General features: G+C 46.8%; 1 protein-coding gene across 7 annotated transcripts in view; it reads right to left on the reverse strand.

Annotated features, from left to right (window-relative positions):
* ESYT2 (extended synaptotagmin 2) overlaps window positions 1-19,271 on the reverse strand; it is a 78,563-nt gene extending 59,292 nt beyond the window's left edge. For 2 of the 7 annotated variants that reach the window (XM_070788520.1, XM_070788515.1), the window contains exon 1: window positions 18,863-19,269. In XM_070788520.1, the coding sequence (XP_070644621.1) occupies window positions 18,863-19,174 (312 nt within the window). In that variant the 5' untranslated portion in view covers window positions 19,175-19,269. Of the gene's footprint in view, window positions 1-1,876; window positions 2,326-18,862 lie in introns of those variants that run through there. The other 5 variants (XM_070788517.1, XM_070788518.1, XM_070788516.1 and 2 more) reach the window with 5 other exon arrangements.
* Between the last annotated feature and the right edge of the window lie 8,229 nt (window positions 19,272-27,500).

Raw genomic sequence — 27,500 nt, forward strand, 5'->3', positions numbered from 1 at the left:
AACTGCGCTGTTGGAGAAGACTCTTGAGAGTCCCTTGGACTGCAAGGAGATCCAACCAGTCCATTCTAAAGGAGATCAGTCCTGGGTGTTCTTTGGAAGGAATGACGCTTAAGTTGAAACTCCAGTACTTTGGCCACCTCATGCAAAGAGGTGACTCATTGGAAAAGACTCTGATGCTGGGAGGGATTGGGGGCAAGAGGAAAAGGGGATGACAGAGGATGAGATGGCTGGATGGCATCACCGATTTGATGGACGTGAGTTTGAGTGAAGTCTGGGAGTTGGTGATGGACAGGGAGGCCTGGTGTGCTGCAATTCATGGGGTCGCAAAGAGTTGGACAGGACTGAGTGACTGAACTGAACTGAACTGACACAATCTTGTGAATGTAACAAAAATCTGAACCATATATAACTGACTCCTGAACAGTTTAGGGGTTAGAGGAGCTGACCCTCTGCCCAGCCAAAAATCTGCATATAATTTACAGTCAGTCCTCCGAATCCTCAGTTCCAACTGACCATGGATCATGTAGTATTGTGTCCTCATGTGGATCAATATTTCCCCAAATAACACCACCACCAAATAAGTGACTGCAGAGTCCCAAGGCAAACCAGTAGCTTGACTCAGAGCTGTCAGTAGATTAGCCAGCAAGTGAGGACACACTGGTGATGTTTCAGCCTTAAAGGACCCTGGTCCACTCACTGGTGAAGGAAGAGCAGTCACACCACTGGGGCCCCCAGATGATTCCTGAAGTTAAAAGCTGTTTATACACCAGAACCAAAGTACTTCCTGAGGCCATAAAACTATGAGAATAAACTGCGTTGTCATACGATCCACAGTGTATACAACAACAAACGCTTGTCCTTCCTGACAGCCAGCTGCTCCTTCCCTCACCCCCTCTAGCTTCCTCCTCAGTGCACTAATGCCCGCTGCCCACCTGAAAGCAGCCTCTCCCCTTGTCTGCACTGCCCTGCTCACCGCTGCCCCTCCCTGAAGGCCCGACTCCTGGCTCGTTTCCTGTTTTGTCTCTAAGGCTGTGCAGGAACCTGACAGGTAAACCACTGTGCTTCCTCCCTACTCGGCAGGCGAAGAATCCGAGTACCAGAAAGCGGGTGCTAGCCAGAAGCCACGGAGCACAGGCGGGCACGCCGAGGCTGGCCTCCAATGCAACTCTGGCACCAGGCCGGGTCCTGAGGTCCCTGAGACAGTGCCGGGCCAAACTGTTCCAGGGGCCAGGTTCCCGGCCCCTCCTTACACAGGAGGGGCTCTAGTGAAAAGTTCTAAAATCCATTTTTCAAAACTCTTTTCTCTGCTATTTGTAACACTCCCAGTGTTTTCAGGCTGTCTTCGTCCTGAAGCTACAAAGCATAAAATGCAAGAAACAGTGCTCACCACTCATAAAGATATGAGTCGACTAAGTGGTCAAGCTAAACAGGTATTTCCAAGAGTTTACCAGACCTGCTGGGTGGCGTTTCACAGGTAAAATAAGTGAAGCCCTGACTGGAGTTTTTCTACAGCTGTTTACGTCAAGCCTCACTGCTTAAAATTTACCTCACACCTTGGGCAGTATTTTCCTGAAAACAACAATTACAACAAACCCCCAAAACCATGAAACCCACCTAAATTTAAAATATTTACCCAGAGAAATATTTTGAAACAAATTACACACCTAAAACTCAACCTCCGCCCTCTGTCTTCTAAACCTATCTCCCAACAGAAACTATCGGTTCTTCCAACTTTCACATGGAAATATACTAGAGTTCAAATCTATTTTTTCCCTAAAAATAACACTGGCTTCCAGATATGATGATCAGAGCACCTTGCAGCAGCCCATCTGCTGAGAACATGAGAAACCCAGAAGAGACCCAAGTGCATGTCTACCTGAGGTCACAGGGCACTCAAGGCGCGAAGGACGAGGACACAGGGCAGAAGGCGCGCAGGGCAGTGAGGAGGCACTCTGCGGTGCCTCTCCCCCAGCGCTGTGGTACCAGAGGTTGAGAAACCCGGAGGAATGCAGCTGAGAAGCCAGATGAGCTGACAGAAACCTCACCAGACCAGGGAGACAGGAACTGGAGTTCAGGTCAGCTGAGCGACACTCTGAGCGCCCAGACCCTGGGTGGGGAGGGTGTTGGGGTTGGGAGGAGAGGCCAACTAAGCTTCCCTTCAGGCATCTGCCAAATTCCTGAACTACCGAGGGCAAGAAGCTAGTCTATAAAAAGCAAACTAGAGCTTTTGGCAGGTGTCCTGCACTGAGAAAGCACAGCCTGGACTCTGAGAGAGGCTGGAAGGGACCCGGTCAACAGGGCAGGTCCTCTTCTGTTACGGGCTCCGGTACAGCCTCCACTGTACGGAACCCGGAGCACAGTTGGGTCCAGATCAGAGAGCACTCCTCCCTACCAACCCGCCCTCAGGCCAACTCAAACCTGCTGGGCTAAGGCGTCTGTTCCCTCTGCCTTTAGCGGTTGGGGTGCAGATCTCCGGAGGAGGGGAACGAAGATGGCTTGGGGCAGTGGCAGAGCCAGCACGGGTTCACAGCCAGTTCCCAGGACTGCCGACTGCCAGGGTACACTGTCCCACCACGGTCGTTTCACGCTACGAGACAATCTCACCCTGTGAAGCTGGGAGGAAGTGCATGTGGGAAGGTGACATTAGTCACTGGAGAATGCAGAATTATCCACAGTGACATCCCAGTTCACACACTCTATGATGACTTGCAATCAAAAAACAGAAAATAATATGTGTTTGCAGGCAGGTGCAGGAATTAGAACCTTTTTGCATTGCTGGTGAGTCTATAAAGTATTCCCACCATTATGGAAAGCAGTTTAGCAGCTCCTCCAAAAGTTAAACTCATCAATTTCACTTCTAGGTATATACCCTCCAAAACTGAACACAAGTATTCAAACAAAAATGTGAACATCAATGTTCAGAACACAACTCTTAATAGCCAAAAGACAGAAACAACCCAAAAAGTTCTTCAAAGGATGAAAGGATAAACAAAGCGGAGCATACCTGTAAAACGGAACGTTATTCAGCCATAAAATAAGAGGTATGCTATAGGGTAAGATCTTAAAACGGAGAAGGCAATGGCACCCCACTCCAGTACTCTTGCCTGGAAAATCCCATGGACGGAGGAGCCTGGTGGGCCGCAGTCCACGGGATCGCCAAGAGTCGGACAAGACTCAGCGACTTCCTTTCACTTTTCACTTTCATGCATTGGAGAAGGCAATGGCAACCCACTCCAGTGTTCTTGCCTGGAGAATCCCAGGGACGGGGGAGCCTCGTGCGCTGCCGTCTATGGGGTCGCACAGAGTCGGAGACGACTGAAGCAACTGAGCAGCAGCAGCAGCAAGATCTTAAAAATGTTACGCTAAGTGAAAGACACAAAAGTTCACATATTGTATGATTCCATCTATATGAAACATTAAGAAAAGGTAAAATTAGAAAAACAGAAACATATGTGATGGCACAACCACGGGGAGGGTGAAATGCATCATGATTGCTAGTACAGGCTTTCTTTTGGGTGATGAAAACTTGGGGGACCAGATAGAGGCGATGGCTGCACAACACTATGAAGGTACTAAATGACCCTGAATAATTTTGTTACTTGAAACCTTCTGCAGTAAGAATAAAAGAAATGAACTATCATGCCAGGAAAAAATAAATCTTAAAACATATGTTGCGAAGAGAGACATAAGCCAACCTGAAAACACTACACTGTATGATTCCAACTCCCTGAGGTACTGGAAACGGTAAAAAGGTAAGTGGCCACCAAGAAGGTCAGGGATGGGGAGGAAGGAAGACTAGCTAGAGCCTCCTCATGTAAACCCAGGGACTTTACTTAATCATGTATCACACTGTTTCAATAACTGCAACAAATGTAGCACACTAATACAAGATGCCAACTCAAGAAACTGCCTGCAAGGGGGATATGGGAACTGTATCTGCTTGACTTTTCTGTAAACCAAGTAGAGAAAACCTGTTGCTGTCCAACTTGCATTAAAGTAAGTATTAATGTGACCTTTTCAGGTAGAAAGAAAATGATCCCACACAAAAACGTGGAAATGGAAGAAGGTCCTGTCACAATTATAGAGACAAAAAATGCCTTGGAAGGAAAGTTATGACCAACCTAGACAGCATATTAAAAAGCAGAGACATTACTTTGCCAATAAAGGTCCATCTAGTCAAGGCTATGGTTTTTCCAGTGGTCATGTATGGTTGTGAGAGTTGGACTGTGAAGAAAGCTGAGGGCGAAGAATTGATGCTTTTCAACTGTGGTGTTGGAGAAGACTCTTGAGAGTCCCTTGGACTGCAAGGAGATCCAACCAGTCCATCCTAAGGGAGATCAGTCCTGGGTGTTCATTGGAAGGACTGATGCTGAAGCTGAAACTCCAATACTTTGGCCACCTGATGCAAAGAGTTGACTCACTGGAAAAGACTCTGATGCTGGGAGGGATTGGGGACAGGAGGAGAAGAGGATGACAGAGGATGAGACGGCTGAAAGGCATCACCGACTCGATGGACACGAGCTTGAGTGAACTCCAGGAGTTGGTGATGGACAGGGAGGCCTGGTGTGCTGTGATTCATGGGGTCGCAAAGAGTCAGACACGACTGAGCAACTGAACTAACTGACTGACCTTCCCCCATCTCTGATCTGTAACAGAACCTGGCATCCAGACCCGATGAGATGGTTATTTTGAGGCACTAGCCTGTCATCTTCTTCAGCAGGCTCCTTGAATAAAGTCTCTTTCTTGCCTCAACCCCTTGTCTCTTAGACTCACTGGCCTGTCGTGCACTGAGCAGAGTGAGCTTGGACTCAGTAAAAGGATGGTTTTGGTCACTGACTCCTATACAATGTTATGAACCTCTGTCCATGGTTCTTCAGGCACTCTTGTCTACCAGATCTAATCCCTTGAATCTATTTGTCACCTCCACTGTCACCACCCACTCCAAGGGATTTGATTTAGGTCTAGTGGTTTTCCCTACTGTCTTCAATCGTAGCCTGAATTTGGCAATAAGGAGTTCGTGATCTGAGCCACAGTCAGTGCCAAGTCTTGCTGACTGTATAGAGCTTCTCCATCTTCGGCTGCAAAGAATACAGGCTGATTTCGGTACTGACCATCTGGTGATGTCCACATGTAGAGTCGTATCTTGTGTTGCTGCAAAACGGTGTTTGCTATGACCAGTGTGTTCTCTTGACAAAACTTTGTTACCTTTGCCCTGGTTCATTTTGTACTCCAAGGCAAAACTTAACCTGTTATTCCAGGTATCTCTTGACTTCCTACTTTGCATTCCAATCCCCTACGATGAAAAGGACATCTTTTTTTGTTGTTAGTTCTAGAAAGTCTTAGAACTGATCGATTTCAGCTTCTTTGGCATCGGTGGTTGGGGCGCAGACTTGGATCACTGTGATGCTGAGTGGCTTGTCTTGGAAATGAACCATGATCATTCTGCTGTTTTTGAGACTGCACCCAAGTACTGCATTTTTGACTCTCTTGTTGACTATGAAGGCTACTCCATTTCTTCTAAGGGATTCTTGCCCACATTAGTAAATGACTAGATGAAATGATGTCTAATCCCCAGTTTCTTCCTCACCACCATCAAGAGAGGGCTGAGAACTCACAGACTTCCCAGTTCAAAGTCTGTCGCAGACCCAAAGTGCGTGCCAGTGTGGTCTGTCCCCTCGCCCTTAGGACAGGGTAACAGGCACGCTGCGGGCCTTACTGACTTCCTCTACGCAGAACTTGGAAGAGAAGCTGCACACAGTGAGCACTAATGGATGGACCATGTCCCCTTTTTTTTGGCCATGCTGTGTGGCTTGTGCTATCTTAGTTCCCTGACCAGGGCCTGAGCCCAGGCCATGGCAGTGAAAGCATGGACTCACAACGACTGGATGGCCAGGGAATTCCCTTTCCTCATTTTCCACCTCCTGATTTCCTCCGGGGAGCAAAGGCCTGTCCTGGGTGCTCTGGTCTTTCTACACTGTCTACACTCACTTCCTCCATTTCTCCACTTCAAGCATGATCTCAAGCACCCATCGCCTGTGAACTGAGGTATCCGGCTATGCTCCCAGGTCTCCCTTACCAGCCACTGGCTGCTGTTGGACAACTCCTCTAAGAACTCCTTTAGGGTTCTTAAACTCAACGTTTATAAGACAAGATTAACCATCTCCCAGCCTTATCCCTAGGCCTCCAAACTCCTGTTCCTACTGAATGGTTACTGGCGAAGGCCATCAGGCGTCCTCCCCCAGGGGCTCAGCTGGAGCCGCCTTCCCTCCACGAGCCCAGCCCTGTATCCCTCCCTCCAGTGAGCCGTCAGGGCCAGGCGCTGCTTCCTTCCTCAGGCTCGGAGCCGGTCCCCACTCTGTCCCCTCAGTCTCCTTGGCCATCACTGCCAGATTTATCTTGCTACACGTCCAGTTTTCAAATTGGGACATGCCATTGCTTTAAATGTTTCGGTGTTTTCCTGGCGTCGTTCAGATCTGGCCCAAATGCCAGCAGCGAGAGGCCCTGCTCCACTCCTCAGCTCCCGACGCAAACACTGTAGCCCAGCTCCTCTCCCCCGCCTGCACCCACAAGGCCACACGTAATTCTCAGGCACCAGGAGAACGGCAGTGAAGGGGAATAGTCACAGTACTGAACTCAAGACACAACATGAATCTGAGCCCAGAGGTCCAGTGGAGGGAAAGGCCTTCCAGAGCAGATGAGACAAAGCTGAGCCACCGCCACTGTGCTCAGCTACCCTCCTCCTGAGTATCCAAGATGGAGGGGCGCTCGTGGCTCTTCAGGAGATGGCCACGTTTCACTCCTTAGGACTCGTGTTTCCTTACGAGACAAAAAAAAAAAGGACTTAGCAGATGTGATGAGTTGATAAGCTCTTGAGTTGAGGAGCTGTCCTGCGTCCTGTGTGGGCTGTGATGCAATCACACACGTCCTCTCAGGTGGGAGCAGAGGCAGAACAGACACAGACAGAAAACAGAAAGTATGTGATGACTGGAGCAGCTGCCGACAGTGAGGGTGAGGAGCCACGCACCCAGGAGCGCAGCTCCAGAAGCTGGGAAGGGCCTGTCAATCCCCTGGTTTCAGCCCTTGGGAACTGCTTCCAGACTTTTGGCCCCCAGAACTGTAAATGATAAATCTGTGCTGTTTTAAGCCACCAGTTTGCAGAGCTTTCTTCTGGTGGCCCCAGTCCGGGGAGCAAGCTAAGGGGGCTGCTCCCTTCCCCTCTTGCCCATCCATGATGAAACAGCCCTCAGGTAAGTCCTGCTAAGACTGTCCCTCACACACACAGCAGTGTTCATGCTTTCACTTCCCCAGTGTAAAACCACAATCAGATTCAAGCTACTAAGTAAAATCAACACTTTCTAACAGCTCCGAATAGATTTCAAAATCTATGTATATGAAAAAACATTAATTTAGCATTAATAGATCTTCTGTGTTCACTTGCTATGCATGCAAGTATTTATAGCACAAATGAAATAAATTGATGATCTCAGTAGGCAGCTCACCTCAAATACATATATTGGCATCATAGGCATTACACGACAATTTATAATTGAGTGTAGAGTCCTCGTAAAACAAGCAATTAGTAGTTCACTGTTTCAACCACTCACTAGGTTTTCTGTGCAGACTCCTTGCAAACTGTTAGATGCTACAGCAGACATAAAAAGTCCCTGTCTTCAAACTCTTGATCCACAATTACAAGACTAAGCACACTTAACTGAATGATTGATATGAAGCAGTTCTGTGAGAAAACAAGAAGAGCATCGCCCAGATGAGGAACTTTCATCTGATGCTGGTACCTCAGAACATGAGTGGCAGACTCAAAACCCAGCATTTCACATGCACTCCAGGGTAGAATTTACGGCACAAAGCAAGCTGGAGGATGTTGTCTTTCCACATCACTGGGTTTATCTTCTGCAGATCCACCGTACTCTAAGAAACCCAGAACATAACCCACTGGATGGAAACAGAAGGAAACAACTCTACATCTAATATCAGTTAAATTAAACTATCATAGTTGACCCAAAATTTTGTTGTTGTTGTTCAGCTCAGTCATGTCCGACTCTGCGACCCCATGGACTGCAACACGCCAGGCTTGCCTGTCTTTCACCATCTCCTGGAGCTTGCTCAAACTCATTCATTGAGTCAGTGATGCCATCCAACCATCCCATCCTCTGTCATCTTCTTCTCCTCCTGCCTTCAATCTTTCCCAGCATCAGGGTCTTTTACAATGAGTCAGTTCTTCGCATCAGGTGGCCAAAGTATTGGAGTTTCAGCTTCAGCGTCAGGCCTTCCAATGAATGAATATTCAGGACTGATTTCCTTTAGGATGGACTGGTTGGATCTCCTTGCTGTCCAAGGGACTCTCAAGAGTGTTCTCCAACACCACAGTTCAAAAGCATCAATTCTTCAGCACTCAGCCTTCTTCATGGTCAAACTCTCACCTCCACACACGACTACTGGAAAAACCATAGCTTTGACTAGATGGACCTTTGTCAGCAAAGGTCTCAAAGACATCTCTTTGCTTTTCAATACACTGTCTAGGTTTGTCAGAGTTTCTCTTCCAAGCAGCAAGCGCCTTTTAATTTCATGGCTGCAGTCACTGTCCATAGTGATTTTGGAACACAAGAAAATAAAGTCTGTCACTGTCTTCAATTCCCCCCCCCTCTATTCGCCACTAACTGACAGGACCAGATGTCATGATCTTAGTTTTTTGAATGTTGAGTTTTAAGCCAGTTTTATCACTCTCCTCTTTCATCTTCACCAAGTTCCTCTTCACTTTCTGCCATTAGGGTGGTGTCATCTGCGTATCTGAGGTTATTGATATACAGTTTCAAACCCCCACTTTAGTCCCCAACCAACACTTACTCACAAGAGGAAGGAAATGAGCACATGAATTTAAAGGTTTTGCGTGACAGTCTCCTAATGGAACGAGCCACAGCCATCTGCTGTGTCAGGGCGGCTGCTACAGCAGAGCAAGAGCAACCACAGCCTCAGGCAGGAGACGGGGACAGAGGACGACACGGGGACAGAGGACGACACGGGGACAGAGGACGACACGGGGACAGAGGACAGGTGGCTCCGTGGACTGAGTCTGAGCAAGCTCCAGGAGATGGTGAAGGGCAGGGAAGCCTGGCATTCTGCAGCGTTCATGGGGTCACAAAGAGTTGGACACGACTGAGGGACTGAACAGCAGCAGGACAGAATTTAAGGAAGAGGCAGCGAGGATGAGGGGTAACAACACTGGCTCCTTGGATATTACTTTAGGATGTTCAGAGACAAAAGAGAAAGAAAATACAAGGAGTATTTTCAAGTGCAACTCATAACAAAGCATTATGGTAAACTCCTAGCAACAAAACAAACAACCCCAGTGAAACAGAAACTAACAGAAGCTCTGTCATTTGCCTGCTCCAGCTGAAGTGGGGGAGGCAGTGGCAAGGTGAGAGACGCCCTCAGGCAGCAGGAAGCGGGAGGTTAACAGCCGACAGTTAAAAGGAGGCATGAGCACGGGATTCCTAACCCTAAGGGACCCCCAGCTGCCCTGCCAGCCCTGCCGCTGCTGCTGTCGCTTCAGTCGTGTCCGACTCTGTGCGACCCCATAGACGGCAGCCCACCAGGCTCCCTCGTCCCTGGGATTCTCCAGGCAGGAACACTGGAGTGGGTTGCCATTTAGCCCTGGGCCTTCCTTATTCCAGCCTCAAGACCACAACACACAAGCCGAGGCTCCTGTCAGTGCCCACCTAATGATAAGGGCACTAAGGTTCTGAAAGCAGTGCTGACCTGTCAGAGAGCACAGAGCTGGGAGTGGGTGGGCCTCAGACAGGAACCCACGTGGGTCAGACCAAGCCTGCTTCTCGAGTGTGTGCCCCAGCGGCAACACCGTCACGTGTGACACAGGTCCCTGAGGGTGACCCACAACACTCAGTGCCCAAGGACTGCCAGGTAACACTGACGACGCCGGTCACACAGCTGGCTATTTTCAGACAAGATCAAGGACAATGCAGTGAGCCCTCTCAGCCATTTCCAAACAACCATCCCTATACCGTGCTACAAAAAGCAATGACTTGGCTTACCCAACTCTCACTTGCCAACACAGCACAGAGGAAGAAAAGCCCTTCAAAGAGTGACTGCGTGGGAGCACTCTCTTCTTCTAAAGGTTATTTACATAAGAGGGGATCTGGATAAATCTACTGTGCTTATTTTAACATCACACTATTCAAAAACAAACACTGCCCTCTAAAGCTAGACTTCTGCTTATAAAATTACTATGCTACTCTTAGGAGTTCAAAAATAGTTCATATATCCTGGACAGATTACATGAATGGCTCACACGAACCATCTTTTGTAACGTGAAAAGGTAAAAAATTAAATATCTCAAACTCTAGTTTTACCTTTTCTTAACCTTCAGTAACTAACAATCTCATTTTTGGAATCTGTACATGAGACAACTTAAATAAAGCATGGCACTCCCATAAACAAGACACTACTGCAAAAACCAGCCATGTTTCTGAAGAATAATGACGTAATGTTCACACCATAATGCTTAGTGAAGGCAAATACAACACACACATACATCCATGACCTCCAATCATGTCAATACTAAAGACTCAGAAAATCACCAAAACATTAATAATGGCTACCACTGGTTAGGAGGACAGTAGGTAACTGTTTTCCTTTTATTCTTCTGCAAAGCTTGAAATGTTCTACAATGAGTATGTATTCTCATACCAGAAAAACATGTTTTTAAAACTTGTCTAGCCATAATATAAAGGGCTTCCCTGAATCTGCCTGCCAATGCAAGAGACTCAAGAGACACAGGTTTGATCCCTGGGTCAGGAAGATCTCCTGGAGGAGGAAAGGGCAGCCCACTTCAGTATTCTTGCCTGGGAAATCCATGGACAGAGGAACCTGGCAAGCCACAGTTAGTCCATGGGGTTGCCAAGAGTCAGACATGACTGAGCCACTGAGCACACAGCCATAATAAAAGACATACAAGACAACATATTCATTGAAAGTAGAAAGATAAAGTTCACTACATGACTGAACAAAGAAAAGAACTTCAAGCTCAACTTCAATGACATTTTTGGAAATAATAAAAAAAGAAAGAATAATAAACACTTTCATATTAGTATTTCCACATCTGCCATTTGTGCGGTTATCACTAATTCTCAAGTATAGTCACCAGGTACGACGACGACGTCCTTTAAAAAACAGAGTCACCGCTGCTGACAGTGCCATCACTCTGATGTTCTCCTCTGCACATCCTGCTGTAATCCACTTAATAGACACAGAGATTGAACTACGGGTCTCAGAGGCATCCACTATGAGTGATCACAAGACTGCCTTTCCCAAAATAGGCATAGACAGGACAACATAACATTGAAGTTATATGCACAGCTAGCTATATCTACAAACCCTAGAAGAAAGGGTTTAATCCTTATCAATAAAATCTTTTACAATACACTGATTTAAAGAAATGCTGCTGCTGCTAAGTCGCTTCAGTCGTGCCCGACTCTGTGCAACACCGTAGATAGCAGCCCACCAGGCTCCCCCATCCCTGGGATTCTCTAGGCTCTGGAGAACACTGGAGTGGGTTGCCATTTCCTTCTCCCATGCATGAAAGTGAAGTCGCTCAGTCGTGTCCAACTCTTCGGGACCCCAGGGACTGTAGCCTACCAGGCTCCTCTGTCCATGGGATTTTCCAGGCAAGAGTACTGGAGTGGGTTGCCATTGCCTTCTCCTTTAAAGAGATGAGCTATTACTTAAATGCACAAAATGCTCTAAAAGGCAGACTCTTTTAAAAAAATGAACATATCATTTCACCAACTGAAAGATCTAATAAAGGTTTGCCTTTCTTTTTCCACATGAATAATGTTTTAATACACTTTTTTGATTTAAGAAAAATGAGTATTATTTTTATTTTTTAAAAAAGAAAAAACTGCTAGTGCACACTAAAATTAGGATTATTCCTGGATTTGTGTTATTATTAGCTATAAATTTCTGGGTTTAAGGCCTTGTCTTACTTATTACCTAGCACATGCATGGAACATAGCAAAGGTTTAGTAAATTCTGGCTCAGTGAACAGATGAATCAATAAAAGCTCATTTTTGATTCCTGCACTTAAGCTAGGCTTGTTACTTAAAATATCATCTACTCTAGGAAAAATTCACCAAAATAGAATAGTTTCCTTTTAAAAAAAACTTACAAGACTTTTTTTTTAAAAAAAACAGTTAAGCAGGGGAAAAAATGAAGCAAAACCACTGACAGGGAGAAAGACCATGAGAAAACTTGTGAATTAAACATGTTAAATGGAAAAATGCCATGCAAGACAACTACAGACACTATTTATACAAGAACTGTGCCCCACCCAGTTCCAAAAGAACACAAGGTGACTCAGTGTTTACAGCACAATAAGGTCCTTAGGAGTGAAAGCGAGCAGAGCTTGAGGGAAGGCGGGCGGGCACCTCCAGCAGCCCCTCCAGGCTGAGCGACCCAGCGGCAGCGTGGCGCTAAGTGTTCCAGAGCCAGGGCAGGAGATCTCCCGCACTGCGCAGGGTTCCCGTGTTCTGACCTCACGAGCCTGGTTCTGAACACATCGCCCAGCCCCCCTGAGACACGGGGGTGCTGCCTGACAGGTGGCCCAGTCCCCAGTTTGAGCACCTCCGCTCCTCACCCCTGGGCCCGGATGACAGTTCCCACCTTACTTACAACCCTCCCCCGCCCGAACCCCCACCAAGGAAAAGCCCAGGGATCCACTGTGCTGTCCTACTGGGCTCTGACACTTGACACCTCCACCCTGAGACACGCCTGATTTTGCTGTTCCCACTTATTCTTCTGTCCTTTAGGGTGTCTATATGCACACCTTCCCCCACAAACCACTTTCTGACCATGAGGGCACTCTTCAGCCATCACACCCCACCTCGTAGCTGCCTGGAGTAAGTACACACAGGAAGGGAAGGTGATCTCTAACACGACTGTAGGTAGTGGGTCCTTAGATCTTTAAACGAAGAAGGAAAATTAATCCGACAGTGTTGGCATGGAAACCAAAAAAGATAATAAATTAACAAAACATAACAAAATTCAAGAGTCTACAAATAGTACATTCATTCTAAAATCATGCTATGAAGAATTCCCTGGTGGTCCAATGGTTAAGACTCCACATTTCCAGGACTTCACTGGCGGCTCAGTAGTGAAGAATCCACCTGCCAATGTAGGACACAGGGGTTAGATCCCTGGTCCAGGAAGATCCCACATGCTGTGGCGCAACTAAGCCCCTGTACCCCAACTATTGAGCCTGTGCTCTAGAGCCCGCGAACCACAACTACTGAGCCCTCACGCCGCCAACTACTAAAGCCCAAGTGCCCTAGAACACACGATCCGCAAGAGAAGCCACCACGATAAGAAGGCAGAGCACCGCAACTGGAGGGTAGTCCTCGCTTGCTGCCACAGGAGAAAAGCCCATGCAATACTGAAGACCCAACACAGCCAAACAATAAATTACATAAATATAAAAAATTACATCTATATAAAAACTTCTCACTTCCACTCCAGGAAGTACAGGTTCTAGCCCTGGTAGAGAAACGAAGATACTGCATGCCACATGCTGGTGGCCCAAATAAACAAATAAATTAATTAAAATTTTAAAAAAATAGTGGGCCTTAAAAAAATAAAATCATGCTATGATAATGTCAGTGTTAGTTGCTCAGACATGTCTGACTCTTTGCGATCCCATGGGCTGTACCCCGCCAGGCTCCTCCATCCATGGGACTTCCCAGGCAAGAATACTGCAGTGGGTTGCTATCTCCTTTCCCAGGGAATCTTCCCAACCCAGGGATCAAACCTGGGTCTCCTGCACTGCAGACAAATTCCTTACAGTCTGAGTCACCAGGGAAGCCCTATGATAGAATATATCTTATAAAAAACAAACCAATTTACCAGCTAGATTTCTCAAATACACACTGTAATTACGTATCATTACCTTGAATTAAAGTTAAGAGTTTAGAATAACTCACACACAACTCCCTACACACACACACATTTAGGATATTTACATCTTTGAAGTAAAATCTCTATTTGTTCATTTAGCCAATGTAGCAGCAATGCTTAAAGTAACATCTGTTGTTGTTTAGTCACTAAGTTGTGTCAGATTCTCTGTCCGTGGGCAAGAATACTGGAGTGGGTTGCCATTTCCTTCTCCAGGGGATCTTCAAGAACCAGGGATCAAACCCACATCCCTATATTCTTTACCAGGTGGATTCTTTACCACTGAACCATAGGGAAGTAGAAAGTAACATTAGGTTTAAGGTAAAAATATTTATGGAGTTACTTTTTTCATTCATAAGCCCTCCTCGTTCATTAAATATTCTTTATAAATTACTCCAAATTTACATTGAAATAATAATTTTAAAAAGGTATAACAGCTTTAGTTGGAATTCCATAAGCAAGGTGGTTTGTGTGGCTTACTCTGTACTATAACTAATCACCTGTTTCACTTATTTTTAAAAGAAATTTAATGTCTATAATATTTTTCAATAGCACTATTGACAAGTAATTCACATACCATAAAATTCACTCATTTAACGTCTACAATTCAGTTGTTTTTAATCTATTTTCAACATCTGTGATATCATTCAAGGTTAAATGTCGCAACTAGTATAGAAATCATGAAAACTCACAAAGAATATAGTAAGAAGTTCACCAGGCCTAAGGAGAACACTAAGTGACTAGTCAGTTGTTGATAATTGTTTCTTCACAGGACCAAGATCTATATTTTACACAAATATTTAATATAACTTAATACAACATATATTAACTAAATATAACTTAATATAATTACATATATTTTCAATTCCTGTATCTGTTTAATTATTTACAGTTTAGTCCTAGCTCTACATTCTCCGGTCTTGAAATATAAAGTGAGGCTAATATATTCACCTGAAGCAGAAAACCCAGAGCACACAACCTGATGTATGCATAGATCCTGAATGTGAAAAGGTATTTACTGCTTTACGTCCGGCACCGTGGGGCCTTCTGCTCTAACTTCATGAAGCACTTGGCACAACAGTGAGCTGCCGGTGACTACAGCAGTAGCGGGTGCAGAAAGGAAACCCGAAGAGTATCCACATCTCTTTCATAGCTTTGAGGAGGTTCCAACATTTTCTCCAAGCACTTAATTGGTCTAGGGTCTAAAGTTGCAACTGCAGTTTAAAATAGCTAAACTCTGGGACCTGATGTAGTTACAAGTCTGTTAACGAGTCTTCACAAAACTTTTTAATAGGATAAGTCAATGATTAACACTGAGAATAAAAGTATTTGCCGTTCCTTTACATAAGACCAAACTTTGTACACATAATAAATTTTGGCTAGACTTAAAATTCTCCTGAACTTCCCAGAAGAACCACAGGAAGAAAGCTCTCCCTAAAGAAAAGCTAGTGCATAACAGTAAAAACAGCAGAACACATAAGCTGACGGTGCTTTAAATCTCAATCATCAAGGTGTAAGAAGCATAGAAGACCAATAGTCATTTACAGCAGGTTTGGGTTTCTAATTATTTGCTGCCATAGAATCAACATTAATTGGCAGCAGTGAAAACGGAAAAAGGGCAGACTTCACATCAAGTTCTACTTTTTCAAATAAACAAAAATCGTAGTGGAAAACCATCTTTACGCATCTCTATGAAAAACTCTTCAAGAATTTTCTTCAACCATACTCTAATTTTACAGGGCTCAATTGACAAGGGACAACCACAGGGACAACAAAAAGGCCAGTCCTCAATCTGTCAACTCAGACTTACCAGGTGATTTCCCTGTTGATGAAAAAAGAGAGTAAAGAAATGAATAGTACTGTGGTTCATTAGAGCTGTAAGATCAAAGTCTTACAGAACTGTCACATGTTAAATGAGAGCCGTTTTTCATATCCTCCTAATAGCCTTGATTTGAAATAGTATACACACTTTTCTCAAAGTATTCATATTTGTTTATCAGCTAACATAAATTTTTACTTTACTAAATAAAAAGAAGAAAAATTGTGAGTAAACATATTCAAAAGTGAAGCTAGGAAGTGAGTACCACATTACTTCATGTTTTCCTCTGCTTCTACCCTGCTGTGAATCACAGCTGTCAATGACCCACTATGAAATCTGCACAAACACATCTTGTTCAAAGCAAAATACCAACCAGAAGAACCTAAGTTTGTACAGTAAAAATCAAACTACTAATACAGAAATCTTAACTCTTCTTATATATGAACGATTTCTATTGCTGATTTATTCCCTAGCTATAACAGAACAGCAGGTCCACTTCTAGGCAGTGTAATTTACTGGCTTTATTAGGAAAATAACACATGGGTATTACAATAAAAAAGGTATTAAAACATCTTCCTCAAACCTCAGACTCCTAGGCTTTTCTTGGATATGATCACAATCAAATTTTGTGTGAATTCTCACAGCAGTTTTCTAAGCAATACAGGTGTGTTTAAGTGTATATACATGTAATGTGAGCGCAAATACAAATTTGATGAACAAGTGAAAAGCTGTGTGAAAAATAGAAATTCCATACTTTACGAGATGAACACCAAGGTTCATCAGTTTAAGTCACACTGAGGAAAATCCAAGAAAGGAATCTTTGACTAATCACCCTTTTCTTCTGTTAATAAAATAATAACAATTTGTCATGTCCTTCAATATGGTAACAAACATACCTGTTAATTTATTGTTAAAACAGCATGCATTTCACAACTTTCACAAGCACTGATGTTAGCCAACTGCTCCATAACCAACTATCTATGAATGTCAACAGCCCCAATTCCTGTGACTCTCGACCCTGATTATGTCTACTGTTTGGGTAATGTCCCTATGCTATGCTATGCTATGCTATGCTAAGTCACTTCAGTTGTGTCCGACTCTGTGCGACCCCATAGACGGCAGCCCACCAGGCTCCCCGGTCCCTTGGATTCTCCAGGCAAGAACACTGGAGTGGGTTGCCATTGCCTTCTCCAATGCATGAAAGTGAAAAGTGAAAGTGAAGTCGCTCAGTCGTTTCCGACTCTTAGCGACCCCATGGATTGCAGCCTAACAGGCTCCTCCGTCCATGGGATTTTCCAAGCAAGAGTACTGGAGTGGGGTGCCATTAATGTTCCTACTCACTGTTTTTGGTTACTTTCTGTAATCATTTAATTTGGTGTAACATAAGACACAAGATGCCACTTGAAAGTCCTTCTGCCTTTCCAAAAAGTGCATCTCTGTTCTTGGCTTTTCACACCTGGGTTTCTACACTTCACTCCTCTTTGCTGCTACTGGCGAAAAGCTACACCACACTACTTATTCTGATTCTTCCAAATACTACTGTGCACACATCCACCATGTATTGATAGAATTTTAAATTCCCAAAGTCCCTGACTGTGAGATTCTTACTACAATTGCTATTTGTCCTCACAGGTAGTAGCCACTAGGTTAGGTTCCTCCTGACCCTGGGCACTCCAGCTTTGCAACCTGTCTGCCTGTGTCATGTACTCCATGACAAATGTCTTATGACTGGAAACAGGGATCACACGCCAAGTCCTTTTCTCCGCTAACAGAAAACGACCCTTCTGAAAGTCACTGGCTGGCCATTTCCCCATGAAGTTTACATCAAGCCTAACATGAGCATCATTTATCTTAAAATAAGCACTATTTCCTGTTGCCTGAAACTGCGACACCAACTTATGGTTAAGAAAGCACGAGGAAGCCAACTCGATTGGTTTCCACATTGCATAAATAAATTATGAGAATTGCTGGGTGTAAACATAATCAATACCAGGACTCTTTCCATTAGTGCAACTCTTCCAAAACTTCCTGCCCCCACCCACCTAAAATTCACCTCGGATTCAAGTCTACCCTACATAAAAGCTACTCAGCTCATAACGTTACTTCCAAAGATGTGAAAACAAACCTCCAATTATCGTAACATCAGAGGACCTTTTGGCGGACCCCCCACTGCTCAACTGTGTCAGAAACAACCGAGAAATGGCTGAGGCGTCTCAGCGGAGGAGGAAACCGCCCTTCCCCGCTCACCGCTGGCCGCCTTCTCCGCAGCAGAGAAGCGAGCGGCGTCCAGGCCCGCGGAGCGCACCAGGCGCCCCGAGCTCACATTCCAGCGGCGGGAGTCGCGGCACCGCGCGGGGAGGCCCGGCGACGTGGCCGCGGGAGGAGCGCGCGGGGCGCGCCTCACCTGCGCTCGGGACCCGCCCGCGCGGAGAGGGGAAGGCGCCCACCCGCGGGGTCTGCGGGCCGGGGTGGGGGCCCGGCGACAGCGGCGGCGACCCCCGATTTACCCGGCTCGGACAGACGCCAGCGCCCGGGGCTCAGAACGCCCCAGGTGGGAGGGGTCGAGGAATGAGGGGACCCCAGACCCGGGAGGGGCGGGGACGAGCCCGGACTTCCGACCGGGCGGGCGGCCAGCGCCAGGACCCGGGTCGCGGCGGGCAGGGACCCTGACTCGGGCGGGGTCCGGTCGGGTGGGGCGAGGACACGCAGGAACCCCTGACGGGGCGGGTGGGAACCCCGACCAGGCGGAGTAGTGGCGGGCGGAGACCCCTGACCCAGCGGGCAGGCGGGGTCAGGGCGGGTGGGGACCCGACCCGGGCCGGGTAGTGGTGGGTCGGGACTCCCGACGGGCTTTCCCGGCCGGGCGGGCAGGCGGGGTCAGGGCCGGGACCGTGGCGGGCGGGCATCCCTGGTCTGACCTGAGCCAGAGTAAAGGTAGGCGAGGACCTCCCAGACCGAGTGGGAAGGCGGGGTCAGAGCGGGCCCGGGGCCCCTGACCCTGACCAGCGGAGGCCGGCAGGGCTGGTCAGGTCCGGGGGCGGGCCGGGGTCCGCGGCGCCCACTCACCCAGGCCGGCAAGTCGCAGGCGCGCACCCCTAGGCGCACGGCGCGCTCCTCGTCCTCCAGTAACGCCAGCGCGCGGCACAGGCGGGTGGCCTTAAGGCCGCGGCTCCTGCGGCACCACACGAGCAGCCCGAGCGCCAGCAGCACCCAGCTGAAGCTCAGGCCCAGGTAGCCCAGCGCGTACACCGGCAACAACAGCGCGAAGCTGCGCGCCAGCTGTGCCAGCAGCCCTGCCACGTCCACGCTCAGCGCCGCGCCGGGGGGCTCTGCCCCGGAGGCGCCCACCTCGGGGCCCGGAGCCCTGGAGCCGCTCATGGCCCCGCCGCGTACCGCTCCCCTCGGTTCCCGGCCGAGGCGCCTCAGCCCGCGCTGCAGCGCCCCTCTGAGGGGACGGCGTAGCCGCCCGACCCACCCGCCCGCGCTTCCGCCCGCGGCGCCGTGTGACGTCAGCACGCAGGGCGGTGGCGGTGGCGGAGAGGAGCGGAGGTGTTCCACTGCGGCAGCCGGGTGTGGCCCCAGGCCTGGGTGCGGCCCAACGCGCGGTGGGCCCGGCCCGCGAGGGACGTCATCCCACAAGGCCCGCCAGCGCCGCGGTGGCGGGAGGTTGGGCGGGGCTGGCTGGTGTGTGGCTTCTTGGCGCGGGTGGGCGGGGCGCCTCTGACGCTAGGGGGGCCGGGCCCGGCGTGGGTGTCGCCTCACAGGCTTGAGAGAGCGCCCCTGAGGCGAGGTGGGCGGTGCTTTGTGACGTCATCACGGACTGGCGGGGCGCCTCTGACACTGGGGGGAGCTGGGCTCGGCGTGGGTGTCGCCTCACAGGCTTGAGAGGGCGCGCCTGAAGCGGAGTGGGCGGTGCTTTGTGACGCCATCACGGATGGGCGGGGCGCCCTTGAGGCGTGGCGGGCGGGTTTTGCGTGAAAGTTGCGGCGCGGAACGATCAGCCAGCCGGCTTCCGTGTTCCCCGAAGGGGCTCCGCTCTCCCAGTCACCTGGGCCGCGCTTCGCGCCGGGATACTGCGGAAGGAGAAGCCCACGCTCCTGAGTTTGCGGGTCCTGACCGCCCACAGCCGACGGACGATTTCCTGACGGAATTCTCTCCGCGGCCCTGGAGACGAGGGAGCTTGGATAGGCCGCTTTGTGCGCGAAGGCGGGACTTCTTCTCGCCCGCGGGATCGCGGGGACCCGACAGCCGCCCTCAGCCGGATTTCCGACGAGCGCCCGTGTTTCCTGAATACCTTCGCTAGCAGGACAAACCGCTCTTGATCGCTCTGTTTCCCCTTAAACTCAATCAGGGTAATTATATTTGCACTCTAGTCTCCTTAAAGCCAAACAGTTGCAGAGGACAGCCTAAGTAAGTTTTTAAAGCATATCAAGTGGTTTCGAAGGATATTTTAATTCAATTTCTGGCAGCCTTGAATGATCACCTTTAGGAGGGACAGAGCCTATTGGACATGGAACAACAGACTGGTTCCAAATCAGGAAAGGAGTACGTCAAGGCTGTATATTGTCACCCTGCTTATTTAACTTATGTACAGAGTACATCATGAAAAATGCTGGGCTGGCTGAATTAGAAGCTGGAATCAAGAATGCCAAGAGAAATACCAATAATCTCAGATATGCAAATGACACCACCCTTAGGGCAGAAAGTGAAGAGAAACTAAAGAGCCTCTTGATGAAAGAGGAGAGTGAAAAAGCTGGCTTAAAACTCAGCATTCAAAAAGCTAAGATCATACCATCCGGTCCCAACACTAAATGGCAAGTAGATGAGGAAACAATGGAAACAGTGACAGATTTTGTTTTCTTGGGCTCCAGAATCATTGCAGATGGTGACCGCAAACCATGAAGTTAAAAGATGCTTGCTCCTTGAATAAAACGTATGACAAACCTAGACAGCATATTAAAAAGCAGCGACATTACTTTGTAACACAGGTTCGTATGGTCAAAGCTATGGTTTTTCCAGTAGTTATGTATGGATATGAGAGTTGAACCATAAAGAAGAATGAGCACCAAGGAATCGATGCTTTTGAACTGTGGTGTTGGAGAAGACTCTTGAGAGTCCCTTGGAGAGCAAGGAGATCCAACCAGTCCACATCCTAAAGGAATATTCATTGGAAGGACTGATGCCGAAGCTGAAACTCCTATACTTTGACCACCTGATGTGAAGAACTGACTCATTTGAAAAGACTGATGCTGGGAAAGATTGAAGGTGGGAGGAGAAGGGGCTGAGAGAGGATGAGGTGATTGGATGGCATCACCGACTCAATGGACATGAGTTTGAATAAACTCCGGGAGTTGATGATGGACAGGGAAGCCTGGTGTGCTGCAGTCCATGGGGTCACAGAGAGTCAGACACAACTGAGTGAACTGAGCTGAACTGAGGCTTTAAGTTGGTAAGGACAGGAACCATATTTATTATGTTGATTATCATCTCTTCAGGCTAGCACAGTACGTGTCACAGCAGGTCCTGAGTGAATAAAGGATACCCCCTCCCCTCATCTGTGAGTCTGTATGTAATAGGTATACATAAGTGTGTGTGTGTGTGTGTGTGTGTGTGTGTGTGGCTATGGAGAGATATGTAAATATATAATCTCATAACATTGCTCTAGGGTCTTAAACACACAACATGAAGCAAGGACACTAAACCAGAAGCAAGGGAAGGAGTGTTTTGTTCTTTCTCTTCCCCAAATTACATCATGTGAGTTATAGATACATGAAAGGGTGAGTCTCATCCCTTTTGCTAGGCAGCAGCTTAAAGCTGGAAGGCCACCTGTCACTCAAGGCCAATTTACAACCTCAAAACAAGTAATTGCCGTGTTAACCTAGGAAGAAGCATGAGCCTTTCTGTCTTGTGGTATTTCCTCTAAAAAGCTGTAGAATCATATCCTATCAGAGAAGGCAATGGCAACCCACTCCAGTACTCTTGCCTGGAAAATCCCATGGACAGAGGGGCCTGGAAGGCTGCAGTCCATGCAGTCGCTAGGAGTCGGACACGACTGAGTGACTTCACTTTCGCTTTTCAGTTTCATGCATTGGAGAAGGAAATGGCATCCCAGGGACAGCGGAGCCTGGTGGGCTGCCATCTATGGGGTCGCACAGAGTCGGACACGACTGAAGCGACTTAGCAGCAGCAGCAGCAGCAGCATATCCTATAGATAAAAATTTGGATGAACATGATCCATATGAGAAATCCTGCATGTCTGTGATAAAGACTTTGACTTGGCGGCCTTGTTATTTAGTCCCTCAGTTGTGTCCGACTCTTTGTGACCCCATGAACTGCAGCACACCAGGCTTCCCTGTCCTTCACCATCTCCTGGAGCTTGCTCAAACTCATGTCTGTTGAGTCGATGATGCCATCCAACCATCTCGTCCTCTGTCATCCCCTTCTCCTCCTGCCTTCAGTCTTTCCCAGCATCAGTCTTTTCTGATGAGTCGACTCTTCAAAACAGGCAGCCAAAGTATTGGACTACACATCAGTCCTTCCAATGAGTATTCAGGACTGATTTCCTTTAGGGTTGACTGGTTTGATCTTGCTCTCCAAGGGACTCTCAAGAGTCTTCTCCAACAGCACAATTCAAAAGCATCACTTCCTTGGTGCTCAGCCTTCTTTTTGGTTCAACTCTCACATCCATACATAACTACTGGAAAAACCATAGCTTTGGCCATATGAACCTGTGTTACAAAGTAATGTCGCTGCTTTTTAATATGCTGTCTAGGTTTGTCATACGTTTTATTCAAGGAGCAAGCATCTTTTAACTTCATGGTTTGCGGTCACCATCTGCAATGATTCTGGAGCCCAAGAAAATAAAATCTGTCACTGTTTCCATTGTTTCCTCATCTACTTGCCATTTAGTGTTGGGACCGGATGGTATGATCTTAGCTTTTTGAATGCTGAGTTTTAAGCCAGCTTTTTCACTCTCCTCTTTCATCAAGAGGCTCTTTAGTTTCTCTTCACTTTCTGCCCTAAGGGTGGTGTCATTTGCATATCTGAGGTTATTGGTATTTCTCTTGGCATTCCTGATTCCAGCTTCTAATTCAGCTAGCCCAGCATTTTTCTTGATGTACTCTGCACACAAGATAAATAAGCAGGGTGACAATATACAGCCTTGACATACTCCTTTCCTGATTTGGAACCAGTCTATTGTTCCATGTCCAGTTCTAACTGCTGCTTCTTGACCTGTATACAGGTTTCTCAGGAGGTAAGTAAGGTGGTCTGGTATTCCCATGTCTTTAAGAATTTTCTGCAGTTTGTTGTGATCCACGCTAAGGTGTACCTTCTTTGGCACTGCCTTTCTTTGAGATTAGAATGAAAACTGACCTTTTCCAGTCCTGTGGCCACTTCTGAACTTTCCAAATTTGCTGGCATATTGAGTGCAGCTCTTTCACAGCATCATCTTTTACGACTTGAGATAGCTCAATGGGAATTTCATCACCTCCACTAGCTTTGTTCGTAGTAATGCTTCCTAAGGCCGACTTGACTTCACACTCCAGGATGTCTGGCTCTAGGGTGAGTGATTATACCATGGTGGTTATCTTTGTCATGAAGATCTTTTTTGTAGAGTTCTTCTGTGTATTCTTGCCACCTCTTCTTAATATCATCTGCTTTTGTTAGGGCCATACTATTTCTGTCATTTATTGTCCTCATTTTTGCATGAAATGTTCCCTTCATGTCTCTAATTTTCTTGAAGAGAAAATTTGTTGTTATCCTTACCATGCATCACAACAAACTGGAAAATTCTTAAAGACATGGGAATACCAGACCACCTTACCTGCCTTGTGAGAAACCTGTATACAGGTCAAGAAGGAACATTTAGAACTGGACGAGCGACAATGGACTGATTCCAAATTGGGAAAGGAGTTTGTCAAGGTTGTGTATTTCTTGAAGAAATCTCTAGTCTTTCCCGTTCTATTGTTTTCCTCTATTTGCATTGATCACTTAGGAAGGGTTTCTCATCTCGCCTTACTATTCTTTGGAACTCTGCATTCAGATGGGGATATTTTTCCTTTTCTCCTTTGCCTTTTGCCTCTCTTCTCAGCTATTTGTAAGGCCTCCTCAGACAACCATTTTGCCTTTTTGCATTTCTTTTTCTTGATTATGGTCTTGAGCAGTGCCTTCTGTCACAAACCTCCATCCATAGTTCTTCAGGCACTCTGGCTATCAGATCTAGTCCCTTGAATCTGTTTGTCGCTTCCACTGTATAATTGTAAGGGATTTGATTTAGGTCATACCTGGATGGTGTAGTGGTTTTCCCTAGTTTCCTCAATTTAAGCCTGAATTTGGCAATAAGGAGTTCATGATCTGAGCCATAGTCAGCTCCTGGTCTTGTTTTTTCAGTCTGTATAGAGCTTCTCCATCTTCAGCTGCAAAGAATATAATCAGTCTGATTTTGGTATTTTCCATCTGGTGATGTCCATGTGTAGAGTTGTCTCTTGTGTTGTTGGAAGAGGGTGTTTGCTATGACCAGTGTGTTCTCTAAGCCTTTACCCTACTTCATTTTGTACTCCAAGGCCAAACTTGCCCACTACTCCAGGTATCTCTTGACTTCCACATTTGCATTCCATTCCCATATGATGAAAAGAATATCTTTTTTGGGTGTTAGTTCTAGAAGGTCTTGTAGGTCTTCATAGAGCTTTTCAACTTCAGCTTCTTTAGCATCAGCAATCGGGGCATAGTCTTGGATTACTGTGATACTGAATGATTTGCCTTGGAAATGAACAGAAATCATTCTGTCATTTTTGAGATTGCACCCAACTACTGCATTTCAGACGGTTTTGTTGACTGAGAGCTACTCCATTTCTTCTAAGGGATTCTTGCCCACAGTAGTAGATATAATGATCATCTGAATAAATTTGCCCGTTCCAGTCTATTTTAGATCCACTAATTCCTAAAATTTCAATGTTCACTCTTGCCATCTCCTGTTTGACCACTTCCAATTTACGTTGATTCATGGTCGTACCATTCCAGGTTCCTATGCAATATTATTCTCCAGTGGACCACATTCTGTCAGACCTCTCCACCTTGACCCACAGCACATTAAAAAGCAGAGACATTACTTTGTGAACAAAGGTTTGTCTAGTCAAGGCTATGGTTTTTCCATTGGTCATGTATGGATGTGAGAGTTGGACTATAAAGAAAGCTGTGTGCCAAAAAATTGCTGCTTTTGAACTGTGGTGTTGGAGAAGACTCTTGAGAGTCCCTTGAATTGCAAAGAGATCCAACCAGTCCATCCTAAAGGAGATCAGTCCTGGGTGTTCATTGGAGGGACTGATGTTGAAGCTGAAACTCCAATACTTTGGCCACCTGATGCAGAGAGCTGACTCATTTGAAAAGACCCTGATGCTGGGAAAGATTGAGGGCAGGAGGAGAAGGGGATGACAGAGGATGAGATGGTTGGATGGCATCACCGACTCAATGGACATGGGTTTGGGTGAACTCCGGGAGTTGGTGATGGACAAGGAGGCCTGGGGTCGCAAAGAGTTAGACACGACTGAGTGAACTGAACTGAACTGATGCAATATTCCAAAGCCAAACTTGCACCAATAAAGGGTCATGGTCACTGTTTGGTGCTCTGCTGCCCCTCTGATCCACTACAGCTTTGTGAATCCCCATGAAACCATTACACCTGAGAAGAATGCTCAACAAATGGATGAGATGCACTGAAAACTGCAGCACTGGCATCGGTCAACAGAAAGGGCCCAATTCTCTGCAACAATGCCCAACCACATGTACAACCAACCAAAGTTGAATGAATTGGGCTACGAAGTTCTGCCTCATCTGCCATATTCACCTGACTCTTGCCAACCAACTACCACTTCTTGAAGCATCTTGACAACTTTTTGCAGGGAAAATGCTTCCACAACCAGAAGAGGCAGGAAATGCTTTCCAAGAGTTCGTCGAATCCCAAAGCATGGATTTTTATGCTAGAAGAATAAGCAAACTTATTTCTCATTGGGAAAGATGTGTTGATTATAATGGTTCCTATTTTGATTAATAAAGATGTGTTTGAGCTTAGTTATGATTTAAAATTCATGGCCTGAAACTGAAATTATGTTTGCACCAACCTAATAAAATACTCTGTGCACCAATCAGTCTCCAGCCTCTCTGCTGCCTTTGTGACCCCACTGAAATTCTGGCTCCTTCCCAGCAAGGTGGAACCATCTCCTTCTACACTGAGCCTGTCGGCAAATACAGCCCAGCTCTTAGGTCTTTGATAGCATGTTACTCTACACCCTGGACTCCTGTAACCTCTTCATGGTGCCTCTTTCCTTATCTTCGGGGCAGACATTTTTCAGAGGAAAGACGAGCATGATCATGAGTGTTCCAGTGCAGAACTTTAGAAGTTCAGCCTCTGCATTCATCCTGTCTAGTTTCAGAGCAAAGTGCTGCCTTCTCTGTAAGTTCAATCCGTTCTGCTTTGTTTTAGATTCCCCTCTGGTGGAGGGGCTGGGCTTTAATGAACCTTTCCCAGCTTTGTGTCCTAGCTCATTCCCTGCACCTCTACACTAGCTTCATGCAGAGAGGAGGGGCACAGTCGGCCTCCCTTTCATGCTGTCGACAGAATAAATACACAAAATGAGACTTGTGAGTGAAGTTTTATTTGGGGCAAAATGAGGACCATAGTTCAGAAGACAGCCTGTCAGATAGTTCTGAGGAACTGTTCCAAAGAGCTTGTCGGGGTCGGGGTGGGGGGGTAGTATATGTGTGATTTTGGTGAAGGAGGTGCATGAAATCGGACACATTTTGGCAGAAGGTTGCTACTGGTCACAAGGGCAGACATCTTTGTTAATGATTATAGTGATTTTCTAAGCTATGACGGGATGCAAGAAATTGAGCTCATAAAATCTTCTCCTGAACATATCAAACTGCCTAAAGCCTGTTCTGCCAGTTTTCCCAGAGCACAGAGGGCCTCCCTCATTCCTGGTCTCTGCCCTGATCTCCTTTCAGGGGTGTGGAAGGGTAGCTACTGCAGTGGCCGGTGACCTCATCCTTGTAGAGGCAGATAGCGGACGACAATTGTTAGCTGACTCTACCATCCAGACTCGTTTTACCCTAACCATTGAAGACTGCTATTCCTGTGTCTCTGAGATGCTTCTCTGGTGACAAAATCACATCACCAAGAGTGACGTCACCAAGTCACCAAGTGGATCTCTTTGCTGTGCAACTAGAGGAATCAGAGAAAGCTTGGTCCTCGTTGGCTCACCTAGATTATTACAGTAGTGTCTTAACTGATTGATATCCCTTTAACCTTTCTCTCTTTTAAAGCTCTCTAGAGGCCTCTGCTCCCCAGCACAGAAGGGACAGTGGTAGACCTAGCACTAGTGACTAGTCGGCCTGGATATACTGGCGAAGAGACACATACACTGGATATTGCAAGCCAGGTTTCTTGCTGTTGGAGATCTTATAACCATGGAAAAAGGGGAGGCTGGAAAGAGCCCTGAGGTGTTGGATTGGCATTGGAGGGAGTATGATGTAAGTGTACAGATCATATGCATCGTTCCCAGATCTTGCTCGTAAATACCATTCTCCAGTAAAAGGAACTAGGGATCTTTTGAGAAACAGTTGACTTCAGGGCTGAAGAAGTGAAAGTACTTCCATTGAGCCTGAAATACTTTGTTGTGCCAAAAAGTAAGGAAATTACCAAAGAATC

This window comes from Bos indicus, chromosome 4, assembly GCF_029378745.1.
Source record: "Bos indicus isolate NIAB-ARS_2022 breed Sahiwal x Tharparkar chromosome 4, NIAB-ARS_B.indTharparkar_mat_pri_1.0, whole genome shotgun sequence".
Lineage (NCBI taxonomy): Eukaryota > Metazoa > Chordata > Mammalia > Artiodactyla > Bovidae > Bos > Bos indicus.